The sequence below is a fragment of the Arxiozyma heterogenica genome (assembly GCF_036370985.1).
Source record: "Arxiozyma heterogenica strain weizmannii chromosome Unknown scaffold_13, whole genome shotgun sequence".
NCBI classification, from domain to species: domain Eukaryota; kingdom Fungi; phylum Ascomycota; class Saccharomycetes; order Saccharomycetales; family Saccharomycetaceae; genus Arxiozyma; species Arxiozyma heterogenica.
In genome coordinates, this window is record NW_027042666.1 from 280,427 (window position 1) to 307,657 (window position 27,231).

Genomic DNA, 27,231 nt, shown 5'->3' on the forward strand with positions numbered 1-27,231 from the left:
AATGAGGTAAACGTTTATGAGTAAGAATATTAAAAAGAGAAAGAATCAAACGACAATATGATATAATAAACATGAAATAATTGAAGTAAAAGTTGACAATCAATAATGATTGATTTAATATTAACAATAATAATAATATTATTATTATTACTGTTGTTGTTTTTGAAGTAACGAAACGTTAGAGAAATTGATTTGATATAAAAGTAAAGATATTTGTTATTTTATTTTTGTAATTTTTTTATTGTTTTGTTTTTATATTTTTTTTTTGTTATTTTGTTATTTTATTGTAGGAGAAGTGAGTACAAACAATCTTCCCTTCAAATATTTGATCAGGATATTATCAGGAAAAATCTTAATGAATCACAACTCAAGAGATCTGTCAGCTAACACATAAAAAGGAAAAAAAAGAAGATATAAGATTAAAACAGAAACTATAAATCAATTCTTATCTCTTCTGCATTTTCTGTTAATCCAGTTGATACCAATACCGGTTAAATAGATCACAGAAGCTATGTAGCAAAAGCCAACAATAGCAATATGAACAATGTTCATTTGCTAAAGAAAACGATGAAGATAAATACTCTGGACTGAAACCAAAATGAAACACTCAAATAAAAAAATTATTTGCCAAGTACCAACTATATATTAATTGACACTTGTGGTTTTTTTTTTTTTCACAAAAAAAAAAAGGAATTGAAATGGATACAAGAAGAAATTATGAAATAGAAACAAGAATATTAAAAAAGTTAAGAAAAAGAAGAAGAAATTATTTTGAAGATATTTAAAATCTGTTCCTCTTATATACATTTATTTTCTTTTTGTGTTATTTTGATAATTCAATCTTTAAAATGTATATAAAAATATTTTTTTAGCAAAGATAGATTTTAATAAAATACAAAAAAAAAGCAAAGGAAAGAAAAGAAACAATATTTTATATAGAGATATTACGGTACAAAAATATAGTAGAGTATAATATCTTCTTCTTCTTTTTGACATTTTATTATAGGTGTGTAGGATAGATAAGATTCTACAGAAGTGTTGTTATTAATTAATATATCTTAATTTAAATACTAAATATCATCATATAAATATAAAACTATTAGATTTCAGAGGTATCTTAAAAATTATCATAGAATTAGTAGATTAAATTCTGTAAAAAAGCTCAAAATTGTCTACACATTCTTAACAAAGAAAGCACTTTTCATTAAATATTTTAATAAAATTATCAATTAACAATAATCTCTATTTTTAGCAACATCTTAAATGCGTTTTCCTAAATGGTGTATATATAGTTATATATATATTTTTACATTGATCAATTATGAGCCTTTTTTTGAAAATTTATATCATAGGAAAATTAGAATTTTAAAGGATTTTTTTTTCTTAATACACAATAGCCAAACTGACAAGATCTTTTACATATTATATCCATTGTTGAAGAATAATACTAATAGTTTGAAGTTTTTGTGTAATTTAAAAAAATTCTTTTTCTTGGGACATTTTTATACGAATATACTGTCATAAAAAGACAACATTTTAATCTTCACCCAGGTATTTTTTGAATTTTCAAAAAAAAAAAAAAAAAGAAAAGAAAAAGAAAAGGGGCCACTAATCGGTATCTCCTTTTTAATATCAAAAATGCAGTATATATATATATATATGGAACAATATACAAATAGGTATATATTTCTCTTATTTTCCCCTCTTTTCTCTTCTTAAAAACTCCTATTCTTGAAAATATTATTTTTTTTCTAAATTTCTAGACCATGTATCTAAATATTACAGATATTATTTCTTCCATATCGAATCATTAAATCTAAAAAAAAAAATCATTCAAGAGATTATAAGTATGATAGTATTTCTAGAGGGAAAAAACATAAAAAGGAGACAAGAAAATATATATAATAAAGTATTGTATGAAAATTGTATTTATTTATATAATAAAAATAAAGATAAAAATAAATTGGTTGCTATAATTTATTTGTGTCTAGTATCATCATATATCCTAACAACCTAAAATTCCATTTGATATTTACCTGATAGAAAATTATATCTTATTTAATCACGACCAACATAGTTTACCTATCATTTTATTTTCTCTCAACTAGCTAAATTCTACACAAACTCAGACCTTGAAAAGAAATATTTGGCCGCATAATAAAAAATTATGTTTAATTTCAATTTTTTTTTTTTTCCTGTACAAAAATCATTTGAATATTCACATAATTATACATTACAATAAGAATACAATAAACTGTTTTATATCACCATTACTAATAAAACAATCTTATAATTGTTTTATCTGTTGAGTCAACTATTGTTATCAATGTATACAATGTATAATCAAGATCTTGTATTAACTCTTGATATCAAAACTTTTAATAGCTTATTTTAATACAAGTTCGTGCTGTGGAATAGAGTAGGAAAAAACGCTCAATTTGGGAAAGGTATTCACCTTAATTATAAAAATACTATCTAATATAATATTTGAAATATTTGATATAAAAAGGTAATATATATAATGATATCTTATTTCTTGATGTATGTAACCATATATATTAACATAATAATTTTACCCCTGTTATATTATCTTATGTTCTTCTTGTTTCTTTTCCTTTTTATCTATATGATTCGATTGTTTTATTGTGACTCCAGTTATATTTTCCTATGATAAATAATAATGACTATTTATCATAGCATACGGTATTGATTACCGTTAGTCACGTGAAACTTCTAGTGTCACAATAAATCTCTTATTCATAATTAGATTATTTCACTGTATAAGATGTTGTAATATGATGTGGTCAGAGTTTTGTATTATTCGGGGAAGCGCTAGAAATATCAAACAGATAATCTATTAATAATCGAGACAATAATTAATACAATCGGTAATGCAATTATTAATACGGTCTTATATATTAACAGCTATATCGAGCTTATATAATTATACTATTTGCTTATTGTATTCTGCATTCGATGTTCGTTGGTTGGTTGCTTGTTCTATTTTGTTTATACATAATATATAAATTATTTACAAGAAACGGTTATGGAAGATGATCTTTTATCTCCAGAAAACGTTGTCCTTTTATATGTTTTCTGGAGCTCGATCGATTATTCAGATTACTACATTAATGACTTGACTGATTCAAACCCTAAAATTTATTATATTAATTTAGGTGCACTACTGGATTAGAACTGCATCCCAATTCTCTAATCATGGTGATTAGTAATACACGTGGGACTTAATAAAACAATAGGTAAATTCTAGATTTGCCAAGATCTTATGTAATCCAATCTTTTTATTATGCAGCATCTAATGTTGTAGCACATGTATGGCTTATTAATACACTAATTGGTTCTAGATTCATTCAGGATCTTATGTAATCTTGATGGTTATAACTATTCTATTCCACAACATAAGACAGCGGTTCTGGTTCTATAGTGTAGTGGTTATCACTTTCGGTTTTGATCCGAACAACCCCGGTTCGAATCCGGGTAGGACCTTTTTTGACTGTTTTTAACTTGCAGGTTGGTCATATAGTAACTTTATGTTAACGTTAAACAAACGTATGAAATAAATGAAGATCAAACCTTTTCTTTCCTTTGTCTTCTTTTTTTTTAAACTGCTCTCAATGAAACTTTATGATATTTTTTTTAAAAAAATTTTAAACCACAAAAGTTTCTTCAATATGAAAAATCAAAGCAAAGAAAAACATGAATAAACTATTTTTGACTCAAAATTATTACCCTAAAAAGGATTGTGATGTAATGGTCTAATCAATAGCTATAAAAAGTATTTTAAGTTGTTAGTTCTATTAATAATTTTGTTTAGAGAAAGGCTTTTCTAATTGTTATTACTGGAACAAGATAATTCATATCTAAAAAATTGAAAACTGTTAGATAATGTTTGTTTTATTTAGCACAACTAGATTTAATATATCTAAATTGTCAAGAAAAAAGGAACCATTAACCTAATTTTTAAATCTTATTTTCATAAATCTTGACTGTGTGAACTCAAAGAAAATATTACTATTATGACATATTGCTGCCAGAGTCCTACACTGTAGAAATATATTGCATACAAAAATTTGTAATGGAAATGCGAGTTATTATCCTAGTATATTGATGTATGTGGGGTCCAAAGAACTATAGAGGCTGCATATAGTTAAGGGTCCTATATGGTAATATATATAAATAGATTGATTGATTGACAGGTATGTGACAAAAAATATCAAGCGAAAAAGGAAAAAGGAAAAAGAAAAGAAAAGAAAGAAAAATAGGAAAACAAGAGAAAAAAATGATACGTTTTGTAATAATAAGGTGGCTTTGCAAATTTCAATAGTTGTTTTTATAAGAGGCTGAAACTTAGACGTATTACACCAGTCTTTTATGGTGAATTTAACCTTTTTATGATTTAATTGAGAACGAGAAGTGGAGAGGAAATAGATATAAAAGTGAAGAAGTAATGTAAGCGATGCTGTAAGTTTATTTATTTGTAATATATATATATATAAGTGATGATTGTTTAATCTAAATATGTTTTAAGATTTGCTGTAAAATTAAGGTAATAAATGAGAACAGAATCAAACAACTAAATCAATAAACAAATACATATTTCATCAATAATTAACAACGTATATAAAATATGGGTCAACGTTATTATACACAACCAGCTGCTCCTATATATGGTCCACCTCCAACACAAATAGTATATGTTCAACAAGCACCACCACCGCCGAAGGACGATGGTTGTTGTAATTGTTGTGGTTGTATTGCTTGCTGCTGTGACACAATCAAAAACATATTATGTTGTTTATGTATAGCGGACATGTGTTTGTGTTGTTTAAGTTGACGAATATATATGTATAAAATACATATGTGTATATGTGTGTATGTTGATACAAATTAATGCATTTTTATGGGTTCATGATATTATTGTGTTTCTTATATATATAATTTCACGTATTATATAGTAGTATAATAATAATGATAGCAAATTGTTCAATGTGTGATGGTATAAGTTTTGTTATATTTTTTATTATTTATGTGATAATGAACTGATTTTATCTTCCAATACTTTTATTTTTTCCTTTAGTTCAGCGTTTTCTCTTCTAGCCAAATTTAATTCGATACTAATTTCTTTAGATTTGCCATATGACAACATCTTAGCCATTTCTTTATTCTCTTTAGTCAAGATCTCTAATCGTACAATCATTTTATGGGCGATTGTTTCGATATCATACCTACCATCCTTAGTTATTGAATTACTTGGGTTTAATGCAATAGCACATAGAACACTTTCTAGGTGATCTTCTGTAATTTTCAATTTTTCTTGTGTCTCTTTCAGTTTTGTAGAAAGAGTGTATAAGATAGTTTCTACACTTTCAGGTATTATTATTTTATTTAAAGTATCTTCGTCATTTTCATCTTCTTCAATAGAATCCAGAAGAGAGTTATTAGAATAACCATTGAGATTATTATTATTGTTGAGTTTATTCGTTCCCTGATAGGATTTTAAATCATCATTAATCAATTTTTTATAGAGTTGAATTTCATTTTTCAATGCTTGTATTTGACTTTCTTTTATTTGTAAATCTATTTTCAAAGAATTTACTGTATCATTCTCGATAGCGTTTCTATCCTTATTATTGTGTGTGATAGAAGGACTATATGGATTGTTAGCATCATTACCACTATTACTATTATTCCTATTATCATTAGTAGTCGTTGTAATAGCAGTATCCGTAGTAGAAGTGGTGTTTAAATACGAAAATGTGTTTGATGGTACAGATATTATTTTAATTTTATCATCAGTGTTAATAGACCTGTTGTTATTTTTATTATGGCTAGTTTTAACTACATCATTATTAATGTTAATATGAGAAGAATGATTACTTAATGCTATATTTTCGTTATTTATTATTCCTGTATTATTGTCATTGGTATTGTTGTTGTTGTTCTTCTCATTTTTATGGAATGACAAATTACTAAATGCAGAATCTAAAGTTCTCTTTGAATCATCATACGTGTAGTTACCATAATTCATTCTTTAAACAAAAAAAAAAGGATAATAGAATGCAGTAAAGTAAAGTAAAATAAAATAAAATAAAAACAAAGACTTATTTTTTACGTATTTTCTTTGAATCACTTAGAATTGTATACTTTTTTTTAATAGATAATGTGAATAAAAGTGGGAAATTTGAAGGATAATTCGAGTGTTTTAAAATAGCTAATTGTCTCAACAATGTTGAATATGTGGATATATATGTTTATGTTTATGTTTGTATATATGTTTATGTGTATGTATGCAACATTATTGAGTACAACCAAATACTTAGATCAAAAATAATAATAAAAAAAAAAGTAAGGACTGACATAATGTTTCTTTTTATTTTTATTTAGTGTAATGGAAATGAAAAAATAATGGAAAAAAAAAATGTAAAAAAGAAGTGAGATTCCGATTGACAGAACCCTAACCAACTACAATAGGGTTGAAAAGAGGGAGGGGGGAAGGGTTATCAACAGTGAGAGGCAGTCAGATTTTTGGAGATTGCAATCAGATCTTCAACAAGCAAAGAGTGAAAAGAAAGAGCAAAGAAGCAAAGGCCGCCACGGTGTGTGTTCTTTGGTTGCGGTATATTCCTATCTTGCAAAATATGCATATATATAAATATGTGTGTGTGTGTATACATACCCTGTATGTTATCGGTGGTGGGTATAAAAAAGATTTGTTTGCATCTAATTCACTTTTTTGTTATTTTTTAACATTCGAAACAAAGGAGAATATTCAATTGCATTAATTTGATTTTTAAAAAAAAATAGTACATGGTTGAAATTGTGGACTGTACCAGAAATTTAAAGCCTTTTTTCCAGTCAAAGGATCCCAGATTAAGTGAGGGGATAACCTACTGTGGGAAAACAGACACTCTATACTGGATAGATATCTATAAAGCACAAATTCATAGGATCCAAAACTTTCAAAATGGATCACCATCTTCGATGCAGTCAAATTATGGTGTTGTCACAATATCTCAAGAGAACTATAATGAGAGATTGTTCAATATCTCTTACCCAAAGGAACATTCTGAATATAAAGAATCCATCGGTGTTATCTTTCCTAATGACAATGAAGATGGACTGGACTCTCATTTAATATATTTTGGATCTAAATTTGGGATAGCACAGTACAACTATAAGTCAGATCAATGGGGTTATATAATCTTGTACTCCTCGTGTCCGGAACTGAAACTGTATGGTCACAAACTAAGATCCAATGATGGTAACGTTACGCCAGATGGCAAATACATTATTGTTGGGTTAATGGAAGATTTCATGTATGATGCGTCGAAGAGTGATAAAGGTTGTGTGTTAAGAGTCGACTTGAACAATCAAGAGATCACGATGATGGTGAATGGGATGAAAATTCCTAATGCATTCCATTGGAACCAAGATAATAGTAAGATGTATATCACTGACTCCTTAAATTTTACAATTTGGGAATATGAGTATAACACGATCGAAAATAGATTAGTTTTGCCACATAGGAAACGTGCATTGTTTGATATCCATAAATATAACGTAGATTTTGAATCACCAGAACCTGACGGAAGTGATATAGATTTAATTAATGGACTATTATACGTAAGTGTTTGGTCGACCAGTCAAATCCAGGTTTATGATATTCAAACAGGCAAATTGGCCAAAAGATATCTGTTACCTTTGAATACACCAAGAATCTCGTGTTGTTGTCTTGTTGGAGGTGATTTATTAGTTACTTGTGCAAACCAGTATATTACTGATGATGAACAGTTGAGTAATAATAATCATGATAATAAGGATGTAAATGGAGGTTGTGTTTATAGAATTGAAAATGTGACTCAAAATATGTTTCCAAAAAGGTCTTCAAAAAGATCACTCAAATTTTAATTTAAACTGTTATGCGAGAGTGGGGTATACTTTCTATAAAAAGAAGTGTGATTTTGAGTAAATTAAAAGTAAATGCATATATATACTTGTGTGTGTGTATTTGTGTTATAGAGTATATGTTTCCAATAAATTTCGCTGTATTGACTAAATTTCTTCGTTGGGTGACTAACATTTGTGGTATTGTGTTGCGTGGCATGTGTTATTGTCAATGGTTGGGAGAAAACAATAGATTTTATTTCAAAAAATACGCTCACATAAATAGAATAATAGCGACAACAATAGCAGGCATTGTAGACCGCCGGGTATATAAAAAGCAAAAAAAAGTAAAATAATAATGATGGTTAGCGCCGTGGAAATAAACGGCGCTAATTTATATTTTCTATTGTTCCATTTCCATTTTATATTATTTTTTGCAGTACATTTGCTAACAATAAACTATTATAGATAAAAACAGACAATAACTAACAACGTTTTCCATTATGAAACACATACTGTATATTTATATTCATGCAAGTATATTCATACATATATATACATACATACATATATTTATATATATATATATATGTGTCCAAGTATATCTGTGTGGTACATTATTATTTGGTATTATACAAATATTTATATTTACATATATTTACATATATTTGCCTATATCTATATATATATAAGGTTAGTGAAAATACTTTTGATGTGTTTTTTTTAACCCTTGTTTTCTAGTTTATTATTATTGTTGTTGTTTTTATTGTCGTTATTACTATCATCTTTTTTCCTTGATTTAAGTCAACCTTTATTGGTATTTTTTTTTTTATATTAATGATAAGAGTATAAGAAAATCGTTTAGAGCACTAAAGTAATATAAATAGTTTTCCTTCCATTATAGAGGAAAAAAGAATCTGAAAACTAATAAAAGATAGTAAAGGAAGAGAAACAACAAAGAAAAATGAGTACTCTAAGAAAAAGCGACTTTGAACAACAGTTTGCAGAGTTTCCAAAAGTTTCCAAAGCTATTGATGCCAAAGATGAAATTCAATTTGAAAAACTATCTTTTGCCTTAAGAAGAACTAAATCAAATAGTTTATATAATATCGGCTTTAAAAAGGATCAAAGACCACAGGGCCAAAGAAGATTCTCTTATAATGACAGGTTTTCTTATCAAAACAAAAATGATAGTATCTATGTTGTATCTATACCTATCATTCCAAGAGACTTTCTGTCTGTTAAAGATGATAACAATCTTTTTTTGCAAAAGCCTGATAAATATATTGATTACTTGTCGTTTAATTGGGAAATATGGGATCTTCTAATGACATGGAAATTTCTATTGAAATGGAAACAATTTCTGAATTCAGAATTCGTTTGGTTTACTGAAAATTTGAAAAATTTACAAACTATTGTAAGATTAGAAAATATTATATGGAGACTATATTTCAAATTTCATTCAAGGATAAAAAATGATAGTTTGGAGAATGTACAAAATTTAACAGATTTGGAGTATAATTGGATTAAGGATAATGAATTATGTTGGCTTTATGGTCCATTAATTCTTTATAAGAATAGTTTCGAATCATCTACACATAATCCTATAGATAAATCAAGAATAGGTATTCATTTATTAAGTCAGAACCTTAAACCAATCTTGAAAAAGGAAAAAATTGATAGAATTATCTTAAAAAATTCTTTATGGAAATTGAAACAATTAAAGCTAGTGTTATCAACAGGAACTGTAACCACTGCATCTATGTCTGAATGCTGTTCTTCAGACTCCTCTGAATCAATAAGTTCCTCTCGATCAAAATCAATGATAAATTCACTCTCCTTTTTACAACAAATGCCAAAAACTACTTCAATTTTAAAAAATTCATCCTGTAATATCAATAAATCTTCAGATAACTGTAAAAAAAGACATATAAAGTTTAATGACATAGTACAACAGTGTATACCAATTTCTAATTCGGTGTCCCCTGGTACTTCATTTTTGACAATCAGGTATTTATCCAATACATGTTTAAATGTTTATTCTGAAAATGATGAGGAATCACCACAAAGAGATAAACAAAACAATGCAGTTTCGCATAATTTCAAGACTGTAAATAATTATAGTTATAAATATGGATATGATTATAACTCAGTTTATACTAAAAATATTGAAGCCTATTTACAATATACACCGTCAACGGAAAGAAGCAGATTTATCCTGGAAAATGATACAAAAAATGAGAGGGAAGATAGAAAATATGAAAGGGAATCAGAATCAGAATTGTTCTTAAATGTTCAACCACATAGATCTTTGTCACGGAAAAAATCACCTTTGCATATGTCAAAGAGAAGAAATTTTATAACAGGAGATATAATCAGGGGTTCAAATGATAAAGTCATCCATTTTGATGAACAACAAGAAGATAATAGCAGTAATGAAAGCGTCAATTTGGTTTCAGAGAGACCAAATTTTGATTCTTTTAATAGTATGCAAGAGGATAATCATTCAACGTCTCCCAGTGTTGTAATATCTCCTCATTCTACAATGTCTCATTCAACTTCATCAATTTCGATCGATTCAGGGGAATTTAACAACATAAAGACAATGTCAACTTTTCAATTGTCGTCTTTGCATAAAAATGAGAATGGTATAAATTCTGGAAGTAGAAGTAATCATGAGAGAAATAGGAGTAAAAAGAAAGATGTCTTTTTTACTAGTTCTCAATTTATAGAATGATTAATTTTCAGAATTCAATTATTTATATATGTATATATGTATATGTATATATGTATACATATATGTATACTTGGTGACATGATGTTAAATGAAATAAAATAACAATAGTGTGTAATAATTGTAGATGAATACTTTGTATATTTTTTTCCCCTCTTGTTATGTTAAATTCCAAAAGTGAATAAAAAAATAATATGACTCAATATGTCAATATATTCTGGTTTCATTCATAATATTATATCTTTTCTAAAAGATTCTAAACATCAAGTAGAGATGTTGCAGAGAGGATTGAGAGGCAAAAAAAGGAGAATAAAAATAGTATTATTCAATATATTGACGATTAAAAAAAAAGATTACTGAAATTTAATAACAAAATAACAAGGAGAGTTGAGGTTATTAATAGGAGCTTGGATAGTTTAGATCACTAAATAATGGTGACACTTGACTATGTTATTAATTTAATTACTGGGAGGGGGAAAAGTATTCGTTACAAAAACTTTGAAACCCCAAGTGATTTTTGACGTGAATGTGGATTTTCTTTTTTTGAATATAAGCCCTCATTTTGTATGTTGGCTTTGATGTGTAAAAATATTTTTTTTTCTTTCAGTAATGTTAAAATGTAAAGAGAAGAGAGTGAAAACAGGTAGCAACAAACATTTGTAGTTACCTATCTTATTAAACTTTAGTTTTGATATCGCTGGTAGTTTGTCGAGAAAATGTTAATTCTATATACACAAATGTATAGCCAAATCAAAACGATTATAGGCCATAAATAAACAGGAAAAGCAAAAAGGAAAGCTAACCAGATTATGAACAATGATGATCTTGATAGTCCAAGTTCATTAAAAGATTACTACTCAACAGAAGTTATCAATACTGGTGAAAATAATTATAATGGAGGTACAGATGATGAAAATAGAAGCAATAATGGATTTAATGTTACAATAGAGGAAGCTGTGTTTAAGTATGTCAGAGGGATAGAACTGGATTATATTGGTAACATCCCAGACGATAATTATAATATTAACATTATCAATCACAACGATACTGTCGGTAGTAGTGATGGGATATATGATTTTCAAACAACAAATCATGATTCCTTGTCGTCAGAATCTAATTTGAGGAATGATAAGACATGTGAATTATTATATGTTAACCCTAGAAACAAAAGAAATTTAGATAAAATTGATAAGCTAAGTTCATTAAAAAGAATAAGATTACAAAATGATATGGGGGGTGAGATAATTGAGGAAGACTCTAGACAACTGGAAAAAGAAAGTAATTGCATCATTAAGGGCTTTTCTATTGAGAATAAAGGATCCAATTTAATAAATGGTACCTCCTATGAACCCATATTAAATAAAGATATGCTCTTGCCCACTTTTGATGTAGAAAATGAATTTTATCAACCTTGCAGTAGTCTTTTAATGGGTAAACATTACCAAAATATTTTGCCTAAAACAAAAGAAGGTGAGGATGGCAACTGTTTTAATAGTGATCAATCTAAAATCTCTAAAAGTAAAGAAATAAGGAAGTTAGTAGAGAAGTGTATTCTACAAGTATCACAATTAAAAAATAGTAGTGGGATTCGTAAAAATATTATATTGGAAGAAGAGAAGATAATGAAAAGTTTTATCCAGGGATATCAAGAAATATATGAACTGTCTTATTATGATCTTAGATATATTATTTTAAGTGAATATGCAAATGAGGAGGATATATTAATTTTAGAAAGTATTAGTAATAATAATACTAAAAATAAAATAGACGCTAAAATAATAGATCATTTTTGGAGTTTCCTCTATGAAATTTTTTCCAGTCATTTACATTTATCTCTTAAAAAGCGTGTATATGGTTTAATAAAAAATTGTTGCAAGAAAAGTAAATGGACTAATGAAGAGGATAGGTTGTTATACGAAATGTGTACAGTTAAAGGTCTGTTAGGGAAGTGGAATCGTATTGGGTATATATTGAATAGGACCCCTGAAGATTGTAGGAATAGGTGGCGTGACTATGGGATATGTCAAGGAAATCAGAAAAAGAATCAATGGACAATAAAGGAAGAAGAACAGTTATTTAGAATAATTGTGGATTTATTAAAGAAATACATAGGAATAGAAGAAAAAAATCAGGATATGCATCTCAATATCGATACCTTGATTCATAATGAACAGTTATTCAAATGTGCAATAAATTGGAATCAAGTCAGTAAGTACATGGGATATACAAGATCAAGGATTCAATGTCAATATAAATGGAAAAAATTGTTGAAACGTAGAATGTTAAAGAGAATTAGTGATAGAATATCTAATGATGATATACATCGACTTATATCGATAATAGAAAATAGATGGACTGAGATGGATGAGATTGACTGGCACCACTTATCAAATGAATTAAATTCAAAATGGTACCCTAAAGAATTAGAGCATTTTTTTAATATAAAGCTAAGAACAATATTAAATCATAAACAGTTGACTATAAAAGAGGTATGCAAAGAAATTCTCAGAAAATTAGACAGTTAAATTTAAGTATCCAATGTCAGCAGAATCATTTTTTATATATTATATACATATGGGCATTGATATAACATTGGCATAAATATAACACAAAAATATACCTGAAGTACCTGAAATTACTTGTTCATTTCTTGAATAGTATTATATGATTAATCAATATATAAAAGTTTGTCCTTTTTTTGTTTTTAGAAAGGAGTATGGAATTTAGAAGAAAAAGAATATATAATAAAGAGTGGTTATATGGTAACATACATATTAAAATAAAATAATATTGTTAGTTATATTGAATGCTTATTCTTTTCCATCTGGTCGAATACACGTTTTGCTTCTAAAAGTGTATCAAAAATAAAAGAATGTCCTCCATTCAATCTTAATGTTAACCTAATCGCATTAATGAATTCCAAATATCTTTCAACAACTATTTTATCACTTAGACTGTTACAATAAAGGTTAATTTTTTGGATGTGGAAAGATGATTTAGATGATAAAGTATACTTGGGAATGATAGACAACTCAATATATTTTTCCAATTGGAATATCAACTCATCTGGATCATTTTCAAAAGAACTATATGATTTATTAAGTATTTGTTTTAAATATTGCTTTTTGAATTGTCCTAGTTCATTATAAAACTTCTCGATATAATTTGAATCTTCAGGTAATTGTTTATAATCATGTCTTGGTGTTTGAATACCTATAGAATGCTGTTTAACATGTGATGCTGGAGGGATAATTACTCTTTTAGATACAGGTCTAGAGTAATTACGCAAATTTGTAATTAGTAACTGATGCGATGCAATTGATGTCAAATGCATGTTCTTTTGTGTTTGTGTCGTGAGAGTGTCCCTTATGTTAGTTGTTTGTTAGCTGGAATTCGATATTACCTCCAAGATGAAGATATCATTTATACCTCTATATTTCAGTTTATTTATTTCTATTAGGGTTTTCTCTTTTTTTTTAGTGGTTTTCATTTGTCATTTTCTTTTTTATGAGGGCATCCTAAAAAAAAACTTTTGAGAATCATTCACTTGGTTTTAGTGTCACAAAATAATTTTCTTTGTATAAAGAAACATCCCTTCTCTTATTATAAGGTAATACAAATACATTTTATATATATAAGGTTCAGAAAAGAAAATAATAATAATAATATGAACTGTGGTGAGTTACAACGGTATAATTTCACGGAAGAATCTTTAGTTATCTCCCTAGATACAACATCAGACTATTCTAAATTTTTTAATCTTTCACTAACTTTGTATAATGGACTGACGCAAGAGGAAATTCTAAATTTACAAAGATGTATTACAGTACAGAATCATCCTTCACAGCAAACTTCTTTTAAAGTCTCAAAAAGATCACGATTGAAGAATTGTTTCAAACAATCCTTTCAAAGAATTCAAAAGAACAAAAAAAATAGAAATAATTGGAATTTGTTCAAAACATTAGAAACTAATTGTACGATTTCAGACAAAAGTGATAATTTGGATAATGATTGGGATTCATTGTCTTGTTATAATTATTTTAAGACAGAGCAACTAAGTCTCTTATTTGACATATCTATGAATGAAAATAATAAAGGAATAAAAAATGATTATCAACTCTTCAACAAAGAAAGTTTTTCAATGGAACAACCAAATCAAAAACTACTATCAGTTAAAAAATTTAAAGTAGGCGTCAAAAATAATTATGATAATGATAATGAGGAGGACGAAGAGAAGATTTTAGTGCCACCTTTGTCCTCCTCAACAGAAAAAATTATTATCAACAAGAAAAAGTTTAAAAATTTCTATAAAGACAATCAATCTTCAAAACAATTTTTACCATCTGATCAAAAGTTTTCAACAAAAAACAATAACACCCATCATCGATTGTTTCATCCTATTCAATTCCGTTCAACTACAAGTTCTTTTTCAAGATCCGCATCGTCTTCTACATCGTCTTTACTTCCAAGTAAGCATTATTTCATTCCAACTTTTAAGGAGAAAAGAAAACAGTTGACAGTTCCAAAAATTGTAGGTAATTTATTGAATGGGTCTTTTGATGTTAATTCTCAAAGGAATCCGGCCTTATCTTATCAAAATGTGGACTTCTATTCAAATATACCCAATTATCAATCAGATAACATATCTACTTCATCAACACCTTCATCACCCGTTTATATATCCAATTTCACTATAGAAAACCCTTCTAAAATAAAATTTGAGGAAAAGTCTAGTTTATTTATTTATGGAAACTTTACAAAACCCACACACTTTTATAATAATCAATCTTTGAATTTGAAACCCATTTTAAAGAACACAATAAACAAAAGACAAAACATCGAATTAAAAAATGCAGAGGGGTGTGATAGGATTGACATGGATAAATTTTTGCAAGATATAATTGATAATGAAGAAAAAAGACCATTTGATTCTACTCAAAGTGAAATGGTTAGAAATAGGCAGTTGACCCGATATTATAGAGAGGAAACACAAAATCTTATAAAGGATAACTATAAAACACACCATAATGCTGTTGCTACAATAGAATTATCCATAAATAACATTAGTAAAACAATTGAAAAGAAAAGAAGACTTCTTGGGGTAACGGAATTAGACAAGGGTTCAACATAGTATACAGACTTAGTCTATAAGAAATAGATAGTTATATATGAACACTTTCTATGTTTAATAGAGATTTTATTTTTTATTTAGTTGAAAGAGTATAGATTTTACAATAAGCTAACAGCAATCTGATTCAACGGACTAGATAAACTAACAAATAATTTTAAAATTATTTGTTAGTGTTGAAATAGAATGTTCTATGATAAAATAGATAGAACAATAAGATTTTAGCAGACACTAAACGATAAATTGTTGAGTAATAATTGTTGAGAGGTCACCAAAAGTTGTTGAGTTTATTTATTAAATATCTTACTGTTCGTAGAGGAAAATGGCTGAATGTTAACATATATAAAGCCAAGGATTTCATCATACATTATTTTTATCTTATTTACAATCTTTGTATATTATTATTTCTATGTTGTATATAGAGAAAGAAAGTGAAGAACTTTATTATAATTTTGTATACTAAATCTGTTTAATATAATATTGAGAATGTTTACTATATATCCAATGAATAAAGGCGCTCATTCCCAACAGTTAGATATTTTTCATAACTGTATAGTTATGTAAAATATTTAATTAATTGTTGATTATGTATTACTTGTGGTTCTAATCAGAAAAATGACTTATATCCTAAAATAATATGGACTAATTTCAGCAAATTTGTCTCAGTTTAACTATTTTTGGAAATTGCTAAAAATAATAATTTAACGGGCAATAAATTTTAAAGATTGTGTAAATTTTAAAAAAATGTAACAAATTGTAAACTCTATGCTAAATGCAATCATTGGGTTGAAAATAAACAAAATATATTTTGTAGCATTTACGTTGAAAATATCAAACAAGTGTATATATTTAATTCTGTTGAAATATAATTATTAGAGCTATGTTTGATAATCTAAATTCATCGTACTAAGTGATTAAAAGTTATGAAGATTTATGTTAAAGAAGATTCGAAGATAAAATGAGTATACTGTATAACATTGTATCTTGTATATTACTTATGTAAAAAGAAAAAGATCAAGCAATACAATAACAATTTATATTACCACTAATTTCCTACTATAAATAACAATAAAACTTATAATACCATCAATATCCTATTGTAAGTTACATTATCTTATTATATTAGTTTAAAATGAACTCGACTAGAATTTTTGATTCCGAAGCCTTGCGTCAACAAGTATAAAAATAAATATATATTGATGTAAAATATAATTACATAAAAGGTTCAAATAGAAATTTTAAAATTTGTGTTTTTTTGTCCCTTTCCTTGTTGTTATACAGAATTTTAACTTTGGGACAAATAATGTTGACGCAAGGCTTCGGAATCAAAAATTCTAGTAGAGTTCATTTTAAACAAATATAATAAGATAATGTAACTTACAATAGGATATTGATGGTATTATAAGTTTTATTGTTATTTATAGTAGGAAATTAGTGGTACTATAAAATGTTATTGTATTGCTTAGTCCTTTTCTTTTTACATAAGTAATATACAAGATACAATGTTATACAGTATACTCATTTTATCTTCGAATCTTCTTTAACATAAATCTTCATAACTTTTAATCACTTAGTACGATGAATTTAGATTATCAAACATAACTCTAATCATATTTCAATAGATAATATTAACTAAGGAATATATGTTGCGTACTTAACTGTCCTGATCATACCTCCTGAATTCCCTTCTCTATCTCTTCTGTCAATTATTCCCTCTCTCAATATGTGTGTCTATTCTTCATAGCTTCTTTCTATTTTAGCAATAAAAGTCTGTTTATGAAGTTCTGTAATATCCCTGATATTACTGTTTAGGGTTTGTTTAGAAAAATGAGGGTTGACGATATTTTTCTAAACTTTCCTTTTTTGCAAATTTTACAAACATACATAGAAGTGAGAGTAACCAACACAAGTACAAGAGAGCAACCAAGAAGAAGAACGAACAAGAATAAAGAAGAAGGAACCAAGGGCTACATAAGTTTAGATATATACTATATAAGTATATACTATTAGGTTATCTTAGATTAGGGATATAGATATATAGATATATAGATATATAGGAATATTACATCTAGAGATATAGAAAGAGTCTATATCTTATATATATCCAACTGAAATATTATTGAGATTTCAACGAGATTAACGGTTATCAGAAACATATAACCTAAGGGTTATTACAAGTTCTCCAATAAAGAATAGATAACAGATTAAAAAGAACTCCTCATAGGGGGCTCGAACCCCTGACATTTCGGTGATCCCTGATTAAACTTACGCTTAAAAGCCGAACGCTCTACCAACTGAGCTAACAAGGACGAGTTCTCCATCTACTGTTGTGGAATAGAATAGTTATAACCATCAAGATTACATAAGATCCTGAATGAATCTAGAACCAATTAGTGTATTAATAAGCCATACATGTGCTACAACATTAGATGCTGCATAATAAAAAGATTGGATTACATAAGATCTTGGCAAATCTAGAATTTACCTATTGTTTTATTAAGTCCCACGTGTATTACTAATCACCATGATTAGAGAATTGGGATGCAGTTCTAATCCAGTAGTGCACCTAAATTAATATAATAAATTTTAGGGTTTGAATCAGTCAAGTCATTAATGTAGTAATCTGAATAATCGATCGAGCTCCAGAAAACATATAAAAGGACAACGTTTTCAGGAGATAAAAGATCATCTTCCATAATCGTTTCTTGTAAATAATTTATATATTATGTATAAACAAAATAGAACAAGCAAGTAACAAATCAAGTAACTTCGAATAAGTACATTAGCTCGATATAAGCCGCTTAATATATAAGACCGTTTTAGTAATTATACTATCGACTATAGTTGATTACTGTCTCGATTATTTGAATTACTATTAATATTATTTGCGCTTCCCTGGAATACACAAAGAACTTCACCATACCATACTACAACATCTACTGTCGTGGAATAGAATAGTTATAACCATCAAGATTCCATAAGATCCTGAATGAATTTAGAACCAATTATTGTATTAATAAGCCATACACGTGCTACAACATTAGATGCTGCATAATAAAAAGATTAGATTACATAAGATTTTGGCAAATCTAGAATTTACCTATTGTTTTAATAAGCCCCACGTGTATCACTAATTACCATGATTAGAGAATTGGGGTGCAGTTCTAATCCACTAGTACACCTAAATTAATGTAATAAAATTTAGGGTTTGAATCAGTCAGGTCATTAATGTACTAATCTGAATAATCGATCGAGCTCCAGAAAACATATAAAAGGACAACGTTTTCTGGGGATAAAAGATCATCTTCCATAACCGTTTCTTGTAAATAATTTATGTATTATATATGAACAAAAAGAGAACAACAAACAAGTAACAAGCCAAGTAACAAGCCAAGTAACAAGCCAAGTAACTTCGAATAAATATATTAGCTCGTTAAAGCCGCTCAATATATAAGACCGTTTTAGTAATTATATTATCGATTATAGTTGATTACTGTCTCGATTACTTGAATAACTATTAATATTATTTGCGCTTCCCTGGAATACACAAAGAATTTCACCACTTCATAATACAACAAGAGCTGTTATAGTTCGGACTGAGGACCAATTTTTTTAACAGTACTATTGAACGAATAGTAAGGGCAATAACAAATATATAAGAACGTTATATATAATTAGGAGGGTTCAGGGTTTATTCCTTCTTTTTTCTATTTATGTTTATATAATATAGAAATTATTTACGAAAAAACTGTTATGGAAGATGATCTTTTATCTCCAGAAAACGTTGTCCTTTTATATGTTTTCTGGAGCTCGATCGATTATTCAGATTTGTATATTAACGAGCTTAGTGATCCAAACCCTAAATTTTATTACATTAATCTAGGTGTACTAGTGGATTAAAACTGCACCCCAATTCTTTAATCATGGTAATTGTTATTATTCTATTCTACAACAAGAGACAGAAACGAATTGGTTCCTTGGCCCAGTTGGTTAAGGCACCGTGCTAATAACGCGGGGATCAGCGGTTCGATCCCGCTAGGAACCATTCTTTTTGTTATTGTTCAGTATTAATATCATTCTGTACGAAATATAGATTTCTTCTTCTTGGATATAAAAATATGAGAATATAAACTACATTGCGAATAAAGAGTAGTCAAATAAATAACCATGTATGAGTGTATTTATGACTTGTAAATATGAAGAACAAGGATTATGTCAGGGTTATATTTAATATTATATCCAGAGGTGAAAAGTAGGTCCACCTCTTGAATCGACTCCAGTTACTTATTATCGAGACATCCTTCTCTATAGCGGAACTTGGAATGTTTTGGAGAGTTCCCTGACTGGTAACTGTGTGAACATTTTCACATTTTTCGACTTTTTTATTTGTTTGCTTGTATCTGTATATAAAACAAAAGAATGGGTGAATAGACATGTTATAAGGAAGAACACTTCGGAAGGAAAGCTTGAAGCAGTTCTATAACTTTCATGGTTTTTCAAGTACAAGTAAACATATCTTTTAATCACTTTTTACAGTTACCTTCAAGATTCTCGTCAAAACTGGCTTTTCCATAACTGCTTTGAAAGCAGTGTACAATACACTAAATTATAGAACAAAATCATACTTGTCATACTCATCTAAATTTTCTTCCTTTTCTAAATTGACCGTGAAGGATTTAGATCTTCAAGGTAAGCGAGTCTTTATTAGAACTGATTTTAATGTTCCACTAGATGGTAAGAAAATTATTTCTAATCAAAGGATTTTGGCTGCTTTGCCGACTATTAAATATGTTTTAGCAAATAATCCGAGGTATATTATTCTAGCTTCTCATTTAGGTAGGCCAAATAGTGAAAGGGATGTAGGACTGTCTTTGGCCCCTGTTTCCAATGAATTACAAAAATTATTGAATAAACAAATTATCTTCGCAAATGACTGTGTTGGTCCAGAAGTTGAAACTATATGTAGGCAATCTCCTCATAATTCAATAATATTATTGGAGAATTTAAGATATTATATTGAAGAAGAAGGTTTTAAAAAAGTTAATCATGAAAAAATCAAAGCCTCTAAAGAAGATATTGAAAAGTTTAGATGTCAGTTGTCTTCTTTGGCTGATTTATATATTAATGATGCCTTTGGTACTGTTCACAGACCTCATTCTTCTATTGTTGGTCTTAATTTCCCACAAAGGGCTGCAGGTTTTTTATTAGCTAAAGAATTGGTATGTTTTAACAAAGTTTTAGATAATCCAAAGAAACCATTTTTATCCATATTAGGTGGATCTAAAGTAGCTGACAAGATTCATCTGATTGATAATTTATTAGATAGAATTGATCTTCTAATAATTGGTGGTGGGATGGCTTTCACTTTTAAAAAAATATTGGAAAATATGCAAATTGGTGATTCTATCTTTGATAAACATGGTGCCAGAATTGTTCCCGGCTTGATGAATAAGGCTAGATCTAAAGGTGTTAAAGTTATTTTACCGACTGATTTTGTGATTGCCGATTCATTATTGGACAGTGCTAATATTAAGATAGTATCTGATAAAGAAGGTATTCCATCTGGTTGGAAGGGGGTAGATATTGGACCAATTTCTAGAAAGTTATTTGCTGATGCTATGAGTAAAGCTAAAACAATTATTTGGAATGGTCCTCCAGGTGTCTTTGAATTTAGCAAGTTTGCCGTTGGTACCAAATCATTATTAGATGAAGCAGTTAAATCCTGTAAAAATGGTAATACGGTGATTATGGCCGGTGGTGAAACGTCTACCATTGCTCTAAAATATGGTGTTTCTGACAAGATTTCTCATGTTTCTACTGGTGGTGGCGCTTCTTTAGAAATACTAGAGGGCAAGGAATTACCAGGTATCACATTTTTATCGGAAAATAAATAATATATATTTATTTAATCATTTATCACAAGTTATATGTTTAGTTTTTTTTATGATAAGTTATATTTCCATTATACAGTAAATTTTCAATAGAATCCCATGTCTTGGCTAGGTATACACCATTTTTATTACATTTTTCGATTGGTAATTGGATAATTGACACATTATCCCGTAAAAACTTGTTTATAGAGTTCTGATCCAAGCCAAGAATATTGTTGACGATATTTTTGAATTTAGTCATGTTTTCACTTGGATCTAATAATAAGATACCATTAACTGATGGGTGTAAGATTGATAGAAGATCAGTTTCACTGTCACCAACATACCAAAACTTACACCCATTTTTCTGTTTAGATTGTTCTTTAATAATATGATTAAGGTACAACATTTTGTCTGAACCAGTTAATAGTTTATTGGAAAAACATCCATTATATTCTGAATCCTTCAATTCTAATGCATTACAAAAGACATTTGTTTTTGTGAGCCTCTCATTATTTATAACTTCTATGATGAATTCTCTGGACCAATTGATCGATAATACATAGAATATATCATTGTGAGAATAGATACAATTTAAAAATGGTTGGAAACCGTCTTTGATTTCAATACTTTTATTGTTAAAACAGTGGTTAATATATTCTGGAATTAAATATTTAATACCGGTGAAATGATTCAATCTAGATAATTCATTAGTACTATGCAATTCTATCTTTCTGAGATAATCTTGGTACTGAATTTCTTTACTAAATAGCGTAGTATAATTATCGTGTGAAATAGTTTCAGTAGACACAGAGTCTAATAGAGGTAACCGTCTCAAAGGTGCTTGGTTGGAATATTTATTCCAACCTTGCATATAATTGTCTGTATAATGTGTCCATTTAGGAAATTTTTCTGGGTCTTTGTAGTATGGTAATTGACCAAAGACCAGTATGGAATCCTTCTTTGTTATTGTCTCGTCAAAATCGGATATAATAACATTTGTCATCGCAATCTTATTTAAATTGAATTTGTTTGAGAGTGTATTATTGAATAACTGTACAAGATTAATTATGTGTTGGAGTATAAGTTTAATCGAACTTGTAGATTTAAAAAGATCTAAATACATATATAAAAGACAAGTATGTACACATATATATATATAATCGATTAATAGAGAAAATAGAATCTGATATACTGCTCTAAAGGGAAACTGTTAGAACCTGTAATAATATACAAATAAAGGCATACTATATACATTATAGGCAAGTTCAAGTATCCGATGGGAACTGAGACTATTGAATGACATGCATTTTGAATGGTACTTATGTAGTTTCAATGAGATTTCATTCATTTGTGTATTTATTGATTTATTTATATTTTTCTCACCCTTCTTTCTCTTCTCGAAGAAAATAAAAAGAGTTTTGAAGAAAAAAAGAAAAAAAGAAGTAGAGCCATCGAAATCACATAGACGTTAGAATAACATATGTATCACAGGTGCAATGTTCCTATACCTTGATGATACCTGAAATAAATAAATATATATATAAGGTAATAGATAGGTCTCGTGCAACTGTTTGAAGATAGATAGCTTCACTTTTTTTTTTCATTATTTTTTTTATTTGTTTTGTTTTCAGCCTTATTTTAGTGGTAGATGTAAATAGTGCCATAATGTCTGAAGACCATATTCCAGCATGGAAGAGAATCTTAAGTAAGAAACACGATATTTCGATTAATTCTAGCGCAACTACAGAAGATCCCTTGAATGTTACCACACATTTAGCCACTGGATCTTTAACAAGAAAGGAGAAGAAACAAATTATTAATAAAAATGGTCAGAATACAAAATCAAAGGTCAACAAGATTATTAAGAAAGCTAGAAAAGATGCTAGTAAAAAAAGAAAGGATAAATTGCCAAAGGAGGAAAGGCAGTTAAGAAGGAACAGAGTGTTAAAGGATCAACTACGTTATTTGATTGAATTTTACAGGTTTAAGCAGGACAAAAAATTGCCTGAAACGTTGTACACTTTAGAATCTGTGAAGGTAAATTACCCAGAAGATATGGATAAAGATGTAGATGAAAGTAAAGATGTTATCAACATTTGGAAATTTTCTAAACAAAAACAAAATTGGTTACTCAAAAACATTTTAAATTTTGATGATGTTCCAATCCAATATGATGATTTACTTGTAGCGTATTTCCAAGATATACAGGGAAGAGCAAGAACTGAGTTATTAGATAAATGTCGTAGTGTCTTAGAGGAATGGAATAACTATGCAACTGAACAAGAAGAAAAGATAAAAGCTTTGGTCGAAGGAAATAATGAAGAGACAGATCAAGAGAAAAAGAACGACAATGAAAGTTCTGAAATAGAAGACGAAAATAAAGATGAAGAGAAAAAGAAGGAGAAGGAGAAAGAGAAAGACGAGTTGGAAACTAAGGAAGAACTTCCAATGCCTAGGAAAGAACGAGTAGCAAGGTGTTATAAGCTTGTTACGGGGATTGTCAAAAAGGATGAAAATTTAGATCTTGCATCATTTGTAATAAAAAATTTCCAACTTGATTAACACTTTTCTCATTATTTTATTTGACTTCCCTTCAATTTGCTTTAATTCAATTATCTAAAGTATTTAATAATATAAGTTCATGTAATATAGTAATAGACTAAAATGAAGAAAAAAAACTATTGTAGAAATATGCATAACTAAATGTTCTCCACGTTTGCTATCTGTTATTAACTAATCGAGTATTTTCTCCTCTTTTACTTTCTGTGAAGAAGATTTAAGAAAAAAAAAACTTTTTAGTATTGATTTAGAATAAATAGAGGAGCTTAATATAATGATCTCATATAAAAAATAGAATACTGTCAAAAAAGAAAGGCATACATCATAGAAAAGTACATGGTTGATCCCTTTTTTGTGTACACATGTAGATAAATATTGCCCTGTTTTATATACAATTGTTTGTATATCATGTTAGAGAATAGCAAATTACAGTTGGAAAATAGTCAACAGGCCTTGGAATATTTATCAAACCATTTTCTAGATATTAACTTGTTCCCAGAGCAGTTCACATCAACTATTATAGAATATTTTAAAGTGATAACCATAGATGAAAAGGTGAAAAGAAGGATTCTTCACATATGTGATGATTATTTATTGCAAAATAGAAATAGTACAGATTTTGATCTGGTTTTATCACAAAGAGCGAATGCAATAAAACAGATCATATCTATTGAAGATTCTAATGGCACAAGCTTGTGGAATAATCTAATAATATCAGAGATCGATATACAAAGCTCAGATATTCAAAAGCTAAATACTAATGATGATAGACAAATGTGTGATACTCAGTTATCAAATTTGATAATAGAAGAGGTAGACGTAGCAGACTATATTGTAATGTAATCCAATTGATGAATGAAATAAATAAGGCATTTAAATTATATATCCAATAATTTTGTTCATACTTTGTCTTTTTTTAAAAATATTTTTAAGATGTATTATTGAAAAATATATGACTTTATTAGAGTATGTAGTATATGTAGATTATATGTTATTTTTTTTTGTAAATTAATCTAGACTGTTAACTGAAAAGTTTCCATTACTGTACAAGTGCAAAATTTTTCATTAACACAGTTTATTGCATATCATTATACTTAAATTATGATACAAGTTAAAAAAAAAATCTGAAATAAAATATATGCAAATTATGGTTTCTATACATTATGGCTGATACTTTGAAATTTTCTTCATATTTATTTAACACACCTGCCAGTAGACAAAAAAGGTAATCGTGTTACATCTTCAATATACTATTGCTTACCAAAAAGAAACGTTAGAAGTGAATTGTTAAAATTCATATGAATTACTTTATTTTAAATTTTGAGCTAATTCTCTCCTATAAAGAATTATAAAAAAAACGCTAAATTAAAAACTTTACTTATTAAACTCCATAATACCACGTTGATATCCTTGCTCCCATTCCCACATAAATTCACTATCACCATGAGCCTTGATATATTGTTCTTTTCTCATTAATTTCCACGAATGGAGTCTACCAATTCTGGAATTGTCAAATTTATCAAACAGTTGAATATCACTGGCAGCTTGTCTCAAACCATCTTTGTATCTTTCATGTTCAAATTTGTCACCTTTACCATTCCAATAATTAACATGCTCTTCAAAAATGGAGTTTAATTTCATTTCATCAATTTTGATTGGAGATAAACTTCTTAATGGAATAGCACCATTTTGAACTTGTGGAACAAATCCCCATTCCCCTCCATCACCCCATTGAAATTGTAGGGTCCAAAAAAACCAACCCCAGCTTGCCACTTTGTTGAAAACTTTTATTTGTTCATTACCAAACTTTTTCACCCAGTCCTCTTTAACACCTTCAGTTTTTGACCAAGTTTGTTCATCTAAAACACATGAGAATTCACCAACCATGAAATCTGCTTTATCATACGGGAAGTTTACTGACTTTTCCAAATCTTCAATAATCTGTTGAGCTGTTTTTGATTTATCATTATCTGAAAAACATCTGTAAACATGGGAATCAATGACTACAAAGGGGTCTAAGTGTTCCTTATCCAACCAATCAGACCATTGTTCAGGCCACCAACCATCCGATATAACGATTGGTAATCCAGGAGCTAATTTATTTATAGCCTTAATTGCCTTCTCGTAATAGTTTTTCTCAGCTTTGCCCTTTTCACTAAATTTTGCTTCATTAACTACTTGAATACCAATAATATTTTCGTATGGAAGAACCGTATCATTGATAATAAATGGAATCACTTCATCAATCATTTTATTTACGTACTTGGATGTACTGAAAAAAGAGGAATTGCTTGTTATATCTCCACTATGTGAATCATTATTTGCACCACCTGGTAGACCATGTATATCAATTAGGATACCAATATTATATTGATTGGCCTTTTCAATCAAAGATTTGAAAACATCCCAAGGTTTTGTCTCCTCATATATTCCCATAAGAGTTTCAAATGGCAGTCCCTTTGTAAAACTTCCATTATCAACGTGCCAATAACCAATAGGTACTCTCATAGCTGTAATTTTTGTCACATCTCTCAACCAAGTCCAATTTATGCTATTAATGTATCGTTTATAATGTTCACTTAATCTATTTATCGCTTCATTGGGGGATATTTTTTGAGAAATATTTCTAATACATTCTAGTTCGCAATTCCCACCACATTCAGTTAATTGTGAATCAAAAATCCATGATTCCAGTACAAAGAGAGAACCGAGATTAACACCATTATTAAATCTATTTCTATAGATTACACGTTTGTCCACGGTATCAATTTCTATCACATTTGTAGACGTAGAATGTCTAGTAGTATCAGGCTTTTTGATTGGAATTTCAATGTGCGTATGCTCAAATTTCTCCCTTAATTTATCCACAATTCCCATTACTATTGTATTTCTCAGTATCAATATCCTTTTTTCTTTTAAAAACAGGAATAACTTGTAACTAAATAGACGAGATTTTAAATTTATTGTTAGCGTGGATCAGAATTTGAAGATGTACTTTACGTATTAATGATTTTTTTGTATGCATAGATATCTTT

At 28.3% G+C, this 27,231-nt stretch overlaps 11 protein-coding genes and 3 non-coding genes across 14 annotated transcripts; 9 read left to right on the plus strand and 5 right to left on the minus strand.

Annotated features, from left to right (window-relative positions):
* The first annotated feature begins 3,432 nt into the window (after positions 1–3,432).
* PWA37_000756 lies at positions 3,433–3,504 on the plus strand. The gene has a single exon. It is a non-coding gene; the product is annotated as a tRNA-Gln (tRNA).
* A 1,534-nt stretch (positions 3,505–5,038) lies between these two features.
* On the minus strand, positions 5,039–6,046 carry MUM2 (Mum2p; the record flags this gene model as incomplete). Its single annotated transcript, XM_064857420.1, has 1 exon — positions 5,039–6,046. The coding sequence occupies one exon, from the start codon at positions 6,044–6,046 to the stop codon at positions 5,039–5,041; it is 1,008 nt and encodes a 335-aa protein (XP_064715726.1).
* A 779-nt stretch (positions 6,047–6,825) lies between these two features.
* Positions 6,826–7,926, plus strand: PWA37_000758 (regucalcin; the record flags this gene model as incomplete). The annotated part of the gene is made up of 1 exon (XM_064857421.1): positions 6,826–7,926. The coding sequence occupies one exon, from the start codon at positions 6,826–6,828 to the stop codon at positions 7,924–7,926; it is 1,101 nt and encodes a 366-aa protein (XP_064715727.1).
* A 940-nt stretch (positions 7,927–8,866) lies between these two features.
* Positions 8,867–10,639, plus strand: PWA37_000759 (uncharacterized protein; the record flags this gene model as incomplete). The annotated part of the gene is made up of 1 exon (XM_064857422.1): positions 8,867–10,639. The coding sequence occupies one exon, from the start codon at positions 8,867–8,869 to the stop codon at positions 10,637–10,639; it is 1,773 nt and encodes a 590-aa protein (XP_064715728.1).
* An 806-nt stretch (positions 10,640–11,445) lies between these two features.
* On the plus strand, positions 11,446–13,161 carry PWA37_000760 (uncharacterized protein; the record flags this gene model as incomplete). The annotated part of the gene is made up of 1 exon (XM_064857423.1): positions 11,446–13,161. One exon carries the CDS (start codon positions 11,446–11,448, stop codon positions 13,159–13,161), a length of 1,716 nt encoding a protein of 571 aa, XP_064715729.1.
* A 272-nt stretch (positions 13,162–13,433) lies between these two features.
* On the minus strand, positions 13,434–13,970 carry FMP23 (Fmp23p; the record flags this gene model as incomplete). The annotated part of the gene is made up of 1 exon (XM_064857424.1): positions 13,434–13,970. One exon carries the CDS (start codon positions 13,968–13,970, stop codon positions 13,434–13,436), a length of 537 nt encoding a protein of 178 aa, XP_064715730.1.
* Positions 13,971–14,303: 333 nt separating this feature from the next.
* On the plus strand, positions 14,304–15,767 carry GIP1 (protein phosphatase regulator GIP1; the record flags this gene model as incomplete). Its single annotated transcript, XM_064857425.1, has 1 exon — positions 14,304–15,767. The coding sequence occupies one exon, from the start codon at positions 14,304–14,306 to the stop codon at positions 15,765–15,767; it is 1,464 nt and encodes a 487-aa protein (XP_064715731.1).
* Positions 15,768–17,978: 2,211 nt separating this feature from the next.
* PWA37_000763 lies at positions 17,979–18,073 on the minus strand. The gene has a single exon. It is a non-coding gene; the product is annotated as a tRNA-Lys (tRNA).
* Positions 18,074–19,734: 1,661 nt separating this feature from the next.
* Positions 19,735–19,810, plus strand: PWA37_000764. Its single transcript has one exon. It is a non-coding gene; the product is annotated as a tRNA-Ile (tRNA).
* Positions 19,811–19,931: 121 nt separating this feature from the next.
* On the plus strand, positions 19,932–21,658 carry PWA37_000765 (uncharacterized protein; the record flags this gene model as incomplete). The annotated part of the gene is made up of 2 exons (XM_064857426.1): positions 19,932–19,941; positions 20,301–21,658. 2 exons carry the CDS (start codon positions 19,932–19,934, stop codon positions 21,656–21,658), a joined length of 1,368 nt encoding a protein of 455 aa, XP_064715732.1.
* A 37-nt stretch (positions 21,659–21,695) lies between these two features.
* Positions 21,696–22,760, minus strand: CTO1 (Cto1p; the record flags this gene model as incomplete). The annotated part of the gene is made up of 1 exon (XM_064857427.1): positions 21,696–22,760. The coding sequence occupies one exon, from the start codon at positions 22,758–22,760 to the stop codon at positions 21,696–21,698; it is 1,065 nt and encodes a 354-aa protein (XP_064715733.1).
* A 542-nt stretch (positions 22,761–23,302) lies between these two features.
* On the plus strand, positions 23,303–24,199 carry RBP95 (RNA-binding ribosome assembly factor RBP95; the record flags this gene model as incomplete). The annotated part of the gene is made up of 1 exon (XM_064857428.1): positions 23,303–24,199. The coding sequence occupies one exon, from the start codon at positions 23,303–23,305 to the stop codon at positions 24,197–24,199; it is 897 nt and encodes a 298-aa protein (XP_064715734.1).
* A 405-nt stretch (positions 24,200–24,604) lies between these two features.
* On the plus strand, positions 24,605–25,039 carry SWM2 (Swm2p; the record flags this gene model as incomplete). Its single annotated transcript, XM_064857429.1, has 1 exon — positions 24,605–25,039. One exon carries the CDS (start codon positions 24,605–24,607, stop codon positions 25,037–25,039), a length of 435 nt encoding a protein of 144 aa, XP_064715735.1.
* Positions 25,040–25,570: 531 nt separating this feature from the next.
* Positions 25,571–27,073, minus strand: MRX18 (17-beta-hydroxysteroid dehydrogenase-like protein; the record flags this gene model as incomplete). The annotated part of the gene is made up of 1 exon (XM_064857430.1): positions 25,571–27,073. One exon carries the CDS (start codon positions 27,071–27,073, stop codon positions 25,571–25,573), a length of 1,503 nt encoding a protein of 500 aa, XP_064715736.1.
* Positions 27,074–27,231: the final 158 nt, after the last annotated feature.